General features: G+C 41.1%; 2 protein-coding genes across 4 annotated transcripts in view; one reads left to right on the top strand and one right to left on the bottom strand.

Moving 5' to 3' along the window:
* The window catches only part of FBXO8 (F-box protein 8), a 27,937-nt gene extending 14,796 nt beyond the window's left edge, over positions 1-13,141 (bottom strand). The window contains exons 1-3 of the mRNA XM_034772922.1: positions 12,867-13,141; positions 2,036-2,372; positions 60-186 (exon numbers count right to left, since the gene is read on the bottom strand). Of these exons, the coding sequence (XP_034628813.1) occupies positions 60-186; positions 2,036-2,372; positions 12,867-13,140 (738 nt within the window). The 5' untranslated portion in view covers position 13,141. The remainder of the gene's footprint in view (positions 1-59; positions 187-2,035; positions 2,373-12,866) is intronic.
* Positions 13,127-13,386, top strand: part of CEP44 (centrosomal protein 44) — a 40,193-nt gene continuing 39,933 nt past the window's right edge. For 2 of the 3 annotated variants that reach the window (XM_034772923.1, XM_034772925.1), the window contains exon 1: positions 13,127-13,254. The gene's annotated coding sequence lies outside the window, so the exon portion shown is untranslated. The other variant, XM_034772924.1, reaches the window with a different exon arrangement.

Below are 13,386 nucleotides of genomic sequence, written 5' to 3' on the forward strand. Positions count from 1 at the left end.
TTTTTTAACTGTATTAAAATTACTGCAACTGTTACTGATGTTAGCAATACTCCACTTACCTCATCAGGGTTGGCATTAAAGGTGAGACTGCCCTCATCCAGCTGCATATACAATCTTCTAAAAGAAAATCCTAGAGGTGGATTCTTATTGTATATAGAGCAGTGTCCCCAAGTGGATTTGCACAACCTACCAAAATAGGAATAAATCTAGTATGAAAATACTTGGCATATTGAACAACGGGGATAAAAAATATTGAATAGCTGCTCATTAATTGACAATCAGTCATCCTATGCACTAAATGAGGCATGGTCCTGTGAAAAGTTATATGGGATCATATAATTAATGACAGTATCATAATCCAAATGCACAAGGGAGCTGAACAAAGATTGCACAGATGATGTTAATTCTGGCATTTCTTAACTTTTGAGTGCTTGACTTTACAACCTAAATAACATTCTTAACAATGTTTTGCATGTAATTGTATAATATACCTCAAGGGAAAATGAGAAGAGGATTCAACTATATAGTGTACACTGCAGAGCTGATTTCTTTTCTCCTTCCTTTAGTCTTTATGCTATAAAATGTATACACTTTTATTTTAAGGGAATATCTGTGCTTAGTCTAAGATTTCTATGGAACCAGGACAAGACAACAGTAATTACTAGTCAGTAATGGACTTCATATTAGGTCATGTGAGGGGGCTTGCAAGTTTTGGTATTTATATATTTACACAGCATCATTGGGTGCTAGGAGTGCATCACTGCACCTTTTCACTGTAAAGTGTGAAATTGCCAGATGTTTAATTCTTGTGTCCAGGCGTGGTGGTGGTTGTTGGTCCCTTACTTCTTCCTGGCCAGAGGAAGATAAGATGGCAAACTGTTTTTAACAGCTAAAACAAGTTTTAAAAACACACACAATACAAAACAAACGAAACCCAGAATGGAAAGGAAAGGTAGAAGGAGCTCATTGGCTGAAGCAAAGTATAATGGACCATGGCACTATAAACCTGATCCCCAGCCTCTAGAAGCTCAGTCCAGGTCAGGACTCAGTACCGGCCAGAGCCTGCTTGCAGTTTCAACTAGATGTTCATTTAATTTGAAACTGGGTCTTATGAAAGGATGACTCTTATCTGAACTTTGTAAATCAATTTTCATAGCGTTTTAAATTTAAGTTCTCTATTTTTGATGGAGACAATGGATTCCTGACTTTTCTTCTCCTTACTGACTAAATAAGTCTACAATCCACATCACCTTTACTACCACTGCAGTATGACACTTCTGCTTTACTGCATTAATCCTTTCTCTTTGTTGATGCTTTCCCATTTAGATTCTATATGCTGGACTTAGACCCACTGTAACATTCTGCACAACAAAGGTTAACATTTCTGCTGTCAGGCACATAGTGGGCCATGAAAAGCACTCGTGGAGACACCAGTGTGCTAGAGGGCTTGTCTTCATTTCAGTGCTAATGTGAGCATAGATAACTCAAGCTAGCTCCTTTCTAGCTTGAGTGAAAATGACAACACTGCAAACAACACTTGAGCAGCACAGACTAGCTGAGTTACCTCTACATTATCAACTCCAGCATCACAGCCACTTGAGCTTCAACCACATCTGTTGATGGGCCAGCTAGCTCGAATTTAAAGTACCACTGAACCTGAACAATAATATTTTATGTGTGCAGGGGGGGAGCTGGGTTATGGGCAAACCTTGATTTACACTGCAGTGAAGACAAGCCATTAGTCTTCTTTCTAGAAGTGATACCATAAACAATAGCATGTTTATAATTTTCACACAGATCTGGATTTGCACTGGGTTCAAATTTTCCCTCTGTCAAGTCTGAATTGACCTGGGTAATATTTGTTTGCAAAAAGACAAATAGGAAATCCTTAAAATGTATAAAACAGTTCATTAGCATGAGTTAAACAGTAACTTTTCACATTTGAAACATTGTTCAAAAGGGTAAACAGTGTGACAACCCACAATCAATCTAGTAATCCTCTTTATTCCATGCAGGTGACCTCACATTAACTTACCCTTGCCAGAGAAGCTCATCATTAGCAAGATCCTGCCAGACACAAGAAGCCAGGCAGAGGTCAGTTGCATTCAGATATGACAAAATGGTAAAACTAAGCTCAGGGGGCAGCATTTCCAAGTTAATGAATCCTTCTTGTTCTTTAGATTTTCTTGCTTTCAACAGATGGTAGATGTCAATTCCTCCTTGGGCTTGTTTACGATGGTTTGTGTTTGAAATGCTGTTAGTCGCTAATCTTCTACCATGCTCTCTGGTGAGATAGCCTTGCCCACTGTATCCTTGGTGTTGCAGCTGCTGGTTCCTAGCCACTCTCCACAGCCCCTGACCCATCTGCGAGCCTGTGGGTCATAAAATCCAAATGAAAGGTTATTTAGAAAAAAACATCAGTGGGCATTTTTATAGCTGCTAAGGAAATTAGCTTATAAATTTAGAGTTGCATTGGCAATTTATGAAAAGTTTTGGGAAATATCTAGTAGGTACTGAAAAGCTGAATAAAAACAAAGGTAGAACTGACTTTCAAATAGTAAGAGAAGAGTAATCTTGTAAATTACTGTAAATTATTGTAAATGCCATATGTTTATCCTCTGTCCGCAGTAAAATGAACAGCTATAGAGAACAAAAAAAAAAATCAATGAAAATTTAAAAAATAAAATTTGCCAAACATTATTGATGCTCTGGACAGAATTACAAAATTCAGGGCCTGATTCTGTAAATAATACAGAGCACAATGTAAGTTGCTCCATTCAAGTCAACGGGACTTGCAAGAGGGATCACAATGTTTGGGACTAGTGTTTTCAGAATTATTTGTAAAATTAACTCAAATGGCCTGTCTGGAAACAATATAATGCAGACTGAGACTATAATCAAGAGGTAATGATGAATGGCATGTAGGGTAGTGTGTAATAAAGGCAGGAATTGGTATTAAGATAAAACCTAACAACTTTGGAATTGATTCTAACTTAGGAAGATTAGCAATTATTGGTGAAGACAAAGAAATAATACGAAGATCTACTGCTATTTATTTATTTAGACACGTGTCTTAGGCTTGGTCTACACTACCCCCCCCAATTCGAACTAAGGTACGCAACTTCAGCTACGTGAATAACGTAGCTGAAGTCGAAGTACCTTAGTTCGAACTTACCTTGGTCCACACGCGGCAGGCAGGCTCCCCCGTCGACTCCGCGGTACTCCTCTCGCCGAGCTGGAGTACCGCAGTCGACGGCAAGCACTTCCGGGTTCGACTTATCGCGTCCAGACTAGACGCGATAAGTCGAACCCAGAACTTCGATTTCCAGCCGTCGAACTAGCTGGTAAGTGTAGCCAAGGCCTTAGTCTTCAAAATGCTTCAAAAACAGAAGGTGGATTTATGTTAGCTCTCATGGTTATAAACACAAAAACTTAATTTTATGTGTGTTGTAAACAAAATCCGATTACAACCGAGTCCAAGAACTACGTTTTTTATAGAAATGCCAAATACTATCAGATTTGTGATTAAAATCAAGTGCTGACAACTCTGCAACATATTTGTAATGTGATATGGCTATAAAAAGACCAATCTTGAGCTGCATTTAAAGAAGCATTGCTACACAAATTAGGGAGGTAATAGTTCTTCTCAGTGTAGCTCAGGTGTGACTGCACCTGGATTCGTGTGTTTGATTCTGGGCATTCTACTTAAAATATATTGAATGGGAGTGAGTTCACAGAAAAACAATTATCAGATGGCTAGGCTGGAGAGTCTGAAGAAACCTAGAAGAGTTAATCAATGTGAAAAAAACCTTGAAGAACTAAGGAATAATTAAGATGAGAAACATGGTAAAGGTCTACAAATATCTGAAGGATGTATTCCCTATGGATAGTGAAATTATTTGATGATTATGAAAGGGGGTATAGCTAGAAGTAATGGGATGAAGCTAAGAAAAATGTAGGCTGAATTTTTAGAAACATCCTGACCGTAAGATCTGTTATGATGTGGAACAGTTTTTCCAAGAAAGTGATAGAAGACCCTTTGCTTAGAAAACTTAAAAATCAGAGTAGGCTGAACACTAGAAAATGTCATTTTCTGTTTTCCTTCACTCTCCCAGCTAACACAAGTTATTTTCTTTTCTTTTTTTAAAGATTGCAATATATTCTTCCAAGGCAAGTTTTAAATATCATGAGATTTAGAAAGGGTGGCTTGAGGACTCCATTTTTTTAGTGTGGAATTTATGTTCCAGTACTAAAGAGAATCTTAATTACAACACAAGACGTTGGTCAAAAGGCATCCAGGCCTTTCTTTTTATCACAACCAAAGTTGTACTAGGCTGTGCCCTCTTTTTACCAGCATCTCAGATATACAGCAGCTGTGTATGTGACTTCTTTTCTTACTTATTGCTAGTTAGTTATGCTGTAGAGTATAGTAAATGCAGCAGATTCTGAAATTTAATTCAGAAACCTTCTAAATCTCAATGACAAATATTTCAGTAATAATTTGTATTTAATCAAAGGGACAAGGAAAATAGTTACTCACAAAGTAGGCCACTTGAACTCACAACCCAAGCAAAGGAACGTTCTTTGAATTCTAGTATGTTTTAGAATTATACAGTGAAACGGTCTTATTTTTATACCCCTGCTATGATAGCAGAACATAAATTAATGAACACTCATTCCTGAGCTCTGCGGTCTCCTGCTGCTGGCTCACCAAAAAAAAAAAAAAAAGAAAAGACACATCTGAACTGACTTGTGCATTTGGACACTGGTCTGGTAGGAGCTCACATGCATGCTGTTATTATTCATATTCAGGTAGCACCTGGAAATCAGAATCAGGGATCTATTATGTTAAGGGCAGACATATGATGTAATGGCTCCAAAAGAGCTTAAACATGTAACTAGTAGGAAACTAACAAAAAGAGAAGGTGGAGGAGAACAAGGTTAATGGTCACAAAACCAAAACATTAAATTGTTTTGGAAGTTTGCAAAAGTGGGATATTCAAACTACTTTGGTTTTTATTTCTGCCTGTTTCTACTTTTTGAACTCTTGCATGGTTTCTATTTCTACTGGAACCTCTGTTTGAATTTTTTTTCAGTTTAAACCTCTCTTATTTTTACATAAACACTTTACTCTCTTATATATACACACATCTTAGTGGGGAGTGGGTGCTTTTAGAAGGCTAAAAAACACTGATGGAGGGAGGGGAAAGATCAAAGAACTACAGTTCAGAAGATCTTCTCAGAGGACACGGTCCCTGCATATATACACTGGTGGGGATATATTAGACTCTACAAGAGGCTATTAGACTTCGATGGGCTTAAGTTTAACATTACTGTTTATCTGTTAGCATAGTAATCTATTCACTCACAAAGACATCAGAAGTTCTGAACATAAAGAGCCTCTAACATTTGCATCTACAATTTTTGCAAGTTTAATTACTTGCTGCCAATGCTCAAATTTCAGCCATCCCCAGTCTCCTGTGTAGTCTCCCATAGGTCCAGAAACACACCAATTTTCTAAAACCTGTACACGTACAGTGCCTAGCACAAGGGGACCCCTAATCTCAGTTGGCGTATCTAGGCACTACTATAATACAAACAGCAGCAACAATGCCATATAGAGATAAATGGAAACAGTTAATGACTCTTAGGGTCAATCCTTCCCTTTCCTTTGTGGCCACAAAGCAAATGGAGTTCCACTAGACTGCAGCAACAGGAGAGGAGACAGGATTCTGATAGCCTACAAGGCACCACAGAGCTCAGCTCCAGAGCCTCTGTGAGTTAAATATTAATTAAATCACAGGACAGGAAACAACAGAGAAGGTGAATCTGCTGTTGTACAGAGCCATCAGTTATTCTTCACCATGAAATAAATAGCCACTGAGCAACTCCACCCTACAGGATGGCCTCCATCCCAGAGCAGCTCCATAACACAACTGTTTAGGTTGTGTGCTGGGACCAGGATTTAGGCCTTAAGCAGTTGTTACCTCTTGTTTCAATTTGCCTCCAGAGTGAGGAAGATATATTTACATTTATATTCTCTCCACATTCAGAAGGTTCTCATTACAAGGTTAAGGGCTAAAAACTTGCTTTTTCTAGATTAAACCTAAATTCCCCAGAAAGTCCTGGATAAGCCCCTTCCCACCAACCCACTTATTTCCTGGTCACTTTAAAATATTGACATGCACTAAGTTGGGCACTTTTTTCCCCATAGTTGCAATTATGTTTGTGTTAGACATTTTTAAGAAGGAAAAATTCAGAAGTATACCTTCCTAATGTAATCATTACTTGCTATTGAATTAGGTTGAAGCTGCTACCAACTTGAGGTTTTTTTTTTTTTTAAGCTTAGGTGTTCCTCTCAAGAAAGGCAGAAGTAAATTGCTTGTTTTCTCATATACATGCAATTGACTGTGTCACTTTATACATGTTGTGATTAAGCACTTTTAAAACAGGTGCTTAATATTTTACAATAGGATTAGTTGATTATGTGCTGGTTTAATCTGTGGTTCAGTCTAGTAAAACTCAGAAAATAGATAGCCATGTTGTAGATTCGAGAGAGTGGTAGTAGATCAAGGAAGGGAAAACTTTTCATACTATTGAATTGAGAAATATACAACTTGCTGTTCTAGTTATGTGAGAAAACAAATTAGATTTACCTGGTTAAGAAGCTTTTATGTGGAAATATTGAACTGCTTAGAATTTTTCAGAATCAGGAAATTTAAAATCTAGCTGTTTTCTGAATTTTATTTCTGGAATTAGTTTTATTACAAATCTTCACTTTCTAACTTGCAAACAGCAATTACCTATGACTGTCTTTTATCGTTAAGGTTTCTAAGGATAGGTCTATACTTACCTCCGGGTCCAGCGGTAAGCAATCGATCTTCTGGGATCGATTTATCACGTCTTGTCTAGACGCGATAAATCGATCCCGGAACTGCTCGCCATCGACGCCGGTACTCCTGCTCCGCGAGAGGAGTACGCGAAGTTGACAGGGGAGCCTGCCTGCCGCGTCTGGACCCGCAGTAAGTTCGAACTAAGGTACTTCGACTTCAGCTACGTTATTCACGTAGCTGAAGTTGCGTATCTTAGTTCAAAGTGGGGGGTTAGTGTGGACCAGGCCTAAGAAGAAGTAAACTGGTAAAGGGTTGGGAAGGCAAGTATTTAATACAGCTGAAAAACAAATCTCATTCAGTTTTTAGTTACATTTAAAATCTGTCTAGGAAAAGTGAAGCTGTGTCTTCAAATCCATGAGACTTCTCTCTCTCGCTGCTATTTGTGCATTTGTCTTTGAATCAGTTATGTGACCCAAAACCGGGTGGAGCCCTTCCTGTAAATGTTGATGCCCCAGTCACTTCTAGAAGAACAAATCTGTGCTGAATGTTCATATAATCAATTTCAGGTCTTTCCTAGATTGGTCCTTTTGCTAGAGGACTTAAAAAAAATGATATAGTGATATTTATAGTTCATAGAAACTACTTGTTAAAATAGTGGAGAGAAAAACTGAATTAATTAATGGCAGTGGCTGTATATGCATTATATTTCAGTTTAAATATACATTTGAAAACACATTACTGTTACACTTGATTTTCATGTACAGTGATGGAAATGGTACTCAGCTAATGAGCAGCTGTTCAACATGTTTTATCTTTATTGTTCAGTATGTGACCCCATGCCTTATTGAATTCAAAACCTGCTCTGAAAACAGAATTATTGTTTGTTTGTTTTTCCATGGGCTTTTCTATGGTGCTAATAACTATGGTATATAAGTGCTTCCCACACAACTAATTTATATTCACAACACCCCCATGATGTGAGGGGGATGGTATTCTCCTCATTTTACAAATGGGCAACTGATGCACAGAGAGATTAAAGTCAAAAGTAGCCACTAATGTTGGACACCCAATTTGAGAGAGATAGGACCTGAGTTTTCAGTGTACTTACAGCATTATATAGTATTTCATCTATTCATCCACAGTTCCCAATGAGTGAATTAAAGGGGACAAATTAATGTTGCACAGGCATCTCATATTTGAGTGTTTAACTTTGCAACCTTAATAATGTTCTTTTACTGTACGGGATCTTTTATATAATGTCCTAGGTTTTAAATAAATCAAATTTAAGATACAGAAATTTAATTAGGTGCGGTCATATTTTCATCCACATGGTCATCAGCATGTCTAGAACCTTAACCTGTTCTGCAGTGGAAGGGAGAGCTCAGTGGTTTGAGCATTGGCCTGCTAAACTCAGGGTTGTGAGCTCAATCCTTGAGGGGGCCACTTAGGAATCTGGGGCAAAAAATCAGTAGTTGGTCCTGCTAGTGAAGGTAGGGGGCTGGACTCAGTGACCTTTTGGGGTCCCTTCCAGCTCTATGAGATAGGATGTTAGAACTAATCTGCAAGGACCTCAGCCATTTAAACTAATGGAGTAACTCCTAGCAATAGTAGATTGTGATTTCCTGTATGGACCAGTACTAGAGGGGGGGATGAGAGATGCACTTTGCCAGTGGAATTCCCATATATTTACTAACACGACTGAAATATAGACTCAGGAATCTTGGGTTCCGTTTCATACTCTACAAGAGAGAGTGTTCTAATAGACTTATTTCCTCCCATGCTTGACCCATTCTGCCCCATCCTCCCCACTCTGCCCCTATCTGGTCTCTTCCCCACTCTTGGCTCCTTGTCACCGTTCCAGCCAGCTTGCCTAGTCAGTCCTAGTCACCTCACCCCGATCTTGCTCTCCAAGTCCTAATCTCCAGGCGTTTCTTTACTCCCAGCCTCTTCCCCTACCGCACCCTGTACCCTTGCCCAACCTGACCAATTCAGTTTCTTCTCCCACTGCCTCCCACTCTTCCTCCCCAGGCTAAATATCCCATCTCAGTCTCCCCCCGCTCCCCACATACACACCTCTCTCTCTTCCCCAGTATCTTGCCCCAGTCTTTGCCCAGCCAGTCCCAGTTATCCCCCTATGTCAGATCCTTTTCAGATCTTTCTTTTTCCCCACAGTTTTCTAGTCCCAGTCTCTCTCCAGCCCCCCAGCTCCTCATCCAATCTCATGTTACCCCACAGCCGTCTCTAGCCTCTGCCCCCATTTCACTCACCAGCTCCCAAACCCAGTCTTCCCTCTGCAGCTCCCAGTCCCCTTGCCCAGCTAGTCCTAGTCCTCCTCCTCTCCAGCTCCCAGTTCCACTTTCCTCCTCTTCCAGTCCCAGTCTCACCAGATTTCTTGTCCCAATCTACTCCTTTTCCTCACCCTCAACTGGCTTTTGTCCCATGTGCATTTGAAATATATGGTTTCCTCCTCCATGCTGCCAGGATGCCAGCAGGGGGATCACTGACAGTGCAGGAGAGACAGGCTTCAGTTCTGATGCTCATCCTAGGCCCAAAGCAGCCAATAAAAGGATGAATCCTTTTAATCCCCATTGCCCTGTGCTGGAGCATGCTCAGTCACTCTGTGGGGATGGCACACGCAGCATCTGGTCAGCACTAGTAGATGTGAAAGGAGAATGGATTCTTTTGAGGGGTTCAGTGAGGATTCTTTTGGGATTTTAGCTATTAAGCTCTAGCAAGTCTCTACGGACCATGTGCAAACTGTGATTTTTCAGATCCTTATAACTTGGCCAAATTTGGGTGGATTTGTATGCAGATCACAAAATACGCATTCCTTCTCAATTTCAAATCCCTGATTCAAAGTATAGGAGTGCTAGAGCAAAGAAAAGGTTGCCACATTTTTTTTACATGAGGGAAACATGTTTTTCCTAGCCTCAATCAGAAATGGTTGAACCATTTGGCTGAAATTATCCCCCCAAAAATTCAGCCTGAGGTGGATACCTGCATTTCAGCCAAAATGGTTAAAGTTTGACAAAATTATTAGCAACTGAAAAATCACGATTTTATAGTGGAAAGTGTCAAGCACCTTTAATAATAGTTAGTGCAACCAGCCTCTCCTTTCATTTTAAGATTTGCTGCTGCTCACAAACACCTTCTCACAGATCCTGAGGAAGTGATGTGATGTTTGCGTTGTGATAGCTTTTGTGTTGTCATGACAGGTCATCACATTCTGATGCAGTGTCTTGACATTGTGACAGGATCCTCCCACCCAAATACAGTTTTGGAATTGTTAAGTCTGCCAGCTAATCTTGCAGGCTGTTGACAGATCTGAGGCAATTTGATCTGTCCTTCAAAATTCAGTCTAGATGATGGCACAAGATGTCAGATTCTGGCAAGTGTCCTCCACCATACAGCCTACCCCTACCCCAATAAACTCTCAGCTGTAAAGCCCACATTTCCTCATGACCTGACATAGAAACTAGATTTCTTGAATTTGTTACTTGGACCTTAGATTCCTTCAGCTGCAGTTCATGGACTTTTCAATGGACATTTAATGGTAATTACTTGGTCTGCCTCACCAGAACTTCTGCCCTCTTCCTCCCCTACTCCCTCTTCTCTATGTCTACACTTTTTCTTCACATCCATTTCTCCTTCCTCATTTTTCCCCTCCCTGTAGTTCTTTGAAGCAGGGATGATCTTTATTTTTGCACGTTGTACAGTGCTGAGAATATTGTTGGAACTAAACAAATGATAAAATAATCAGAGATCTACAACAATACTGAAGTGTGAAAAAGGAGAAAGTAGGATATGGGAGAAGAATCCTCTGGGCTCTGAAAAGTGTGAGGAGAATCCAACAAATGAAGATTGCTAACTCAAGCTGCCACTTTTTCCAATATTACAAGACATTGAAAGACCATTTTTTCCCCGGGTCAGAGTATTCCAGAGAGGTTTACAGGTGAGAAATAAAGAGCATTATCAGAAATAGGGCATGGAATGATCACGCCTGCTGAATTATCAAGTGGACTTTACACTACCAGGCAAACACCCAAGTTTTTCTTATACTAGCTTCTGATCCTCTGCAAAATGGATTATCTGTCTATAGGCAGTACTTGTGTTCATAATGGTTGCAGGTGATTAAACCTTTCCTTTAGCTGTAAATAAAACATGGAAAAAGCAGCTACACCGGGTTTTTATAAACAAAAGCCAGTCAACATTCATTTATAATGAAAGAAAATAAACATTTTCTCAGTGCTCCTGGTAATCTTTTCACCTCAGAAGTCAGACCACAATCACTTCTAATGAATTTCACATTAGAGAGTAAGTATGGCTGATATCCAGGGATACAAATGCAAGTAGTATGACAGAATATTTGAAAAAACAGGTTCTTTGTGAAATACACCCATACTTTTATGGAAAGATATCAAAAGGTGAAAGCTGTTTAAAAATCAAAATCCTTCGTTAAAATCTTTCACTATTCATTCCTAAAATGAGTAAGGACAATAGATATTTTAAGTTAAATACCAAATGAGCAGATTTCACAGATGCAACAGATTGAGACACATTTTAACTAGCTAAGCACTGATCATCATAAAGCCATAAGATGTAATACATTTGTAACTAAGAGCTTATCTGCCGTTTGTTAGATCTGATGTCTTATTTTTCCCTATCAAGCAATTATATTCAGTTTTGCAGTAATCAAGATGAACACTTTAGAAACTCACTATTACAACATGATGGGTAAACCCATTTCTGGGCATAAAATCATCTGAGGGAAGGAGTAAATAAGAGTCAATGTAATTTGTATTGTATAAACTAGTTAGTAGTCAGTTTAATTGTCTATTTGAAAGTCTCCATCTTCAATGTTTATACCAAAATAAATCATTTGGGTGTATTTCCAAGACTTCAAAATTGTACAGTCCTCCCCTACCTATTGAGACTCCAATGGATTGGCCTACCCTTGTGAGTAGAGGAAAGCCACTAACATTTATTTATACATTTGCTATCCTATCTACCTTTTTCTGTACAGAGCCTATCACAAGCAGGCCCAATCCTGGACATGGCTTCTATGTGCTACGTTATGGTAAGTATTACATTGCTGGTGTGTGCTGCAGAATACTAAAAGTTAAATGATGGTCTTGTTGATAGAAATACCAGGTCATCTGAACTGTGTGAAACTGCAGTGACATATCCTTCAGTGCTAATGGCCTGTGCCCACAGCAGTGACTGTTTTGGTTCAAGATAAATGCCAGTTCCTTAGCGCAAATTTGAAAATCTCACCACTTTTGGTGAGCACAAGGGCTAGTGCACTGTGCACCTTCCTTTCCAGTCCGGTACGCAGGCCATGAAGCATCATTAATATTACTACTAAACATGGATGTTTGGAAGCCAGAGGTGCATTTAATAAGAGTTTTAAAAAAGTTTTTTAAATGACTATTTTAGTTAAAAGATTATTCCGTTTCCTCATGTCCATGATTGTCAGAGCTGTCACTATCTCCTTAGAAAATTTAAAGTGCCAACAGCATCCCCTTTCCCTCGCAGGTAGCCCTCACTCTAGGTTACACCTTACTCACACACACGCTGCTCCGAGCAACTTGGAATCATCATCAGCCTGTTGTACCGTCACCTATCTCCCCCCCAGCTCCCGCCCACGGGCAACAAAGGAATAAAAACCACCGTCCCCCCGCAGCGCCCTAAGGAAGAAAAGGCGGTGGATAGATTACTCGCCCATAGGCAGTGAAAGGGGCGTGAGTGTGTGCTGGCAGGGGGGAGCGGGCAGGCGCGGGCACTGAAGGCGCGGCGTGGAGCAGGCAGGAGTCGGCCGAGCAGAGGCTCAGCGGTCTCCGAGCAGCTTTAGGATAACGTTGCTCCCAGCGCCAGCCTCTGGCTCTCACACAGACCCAACCGGGCAAGGAAAGTCCCGCCCCTGAGCTGGATTGGCCCTTTCAGACAGCCCCACCCTAGCGCCGACCTCTGATTGGCCGCGGTGCCACTCACTCCGCACCGACCCCACGGACCAAGTTCGGGGGTCTCTCGTACCTCTCCAAGCTCCGATCCCAACCGCCGCCGCGACGAACCAAGTCGGTGCGTGAGCCTCGCCGGCTGGGAACGAACTCAGGAAGCACCGGGCACGGGAAGGGGAAAGGGGACGGGGGGAGAGGAGATGAGAGCCCTTTGCACCGCCGTCGCTGCCACCGCCCCCTTCTCGCGCCTGAGTTTTGACGTTTGCTGTTGTTGCTGGAAGTGACGTCAGTGCCGCGAGACTTCCCGGAAGCGGAAACCGCTGCCAGATTTGTGTCGGCAGATTCTGCATGAGCCGAACTTGGCCAGTGCCCAGGGCTACGTAATCTTCCCTGTCCCGCCCGCAAGTGGGAGTCGCCCGGCAACAGGGCTTCGCTGTGGAGCTGACCGGAGTGCTCTATGGCAGGTAGGCGGCGGAGAGCGAGCGATGAATCTGCTAATGCGAATCGGGAGACGAGGTGGGGGGCGGTTCCCGCGGCTGGGCTTGAATTGCCGGTAAAATACAAACTGCCGCCGGGAGGCCCAGGTGGGTGCGGGC

This window comes from Trachemys scripta, chromosome 5, assembly GCF_013100865.1.
Source record: "Trachemys scripta elegans isolate TJP31775 chromosome 5, CAS_Tse_1.0, whole genome shotgun sequence".
NCBI classification, from domain to species: Eukaryota; Metazoa; Chordata; order Testudines; family Emydidae; genus Trachemys; species Trachemys scripta.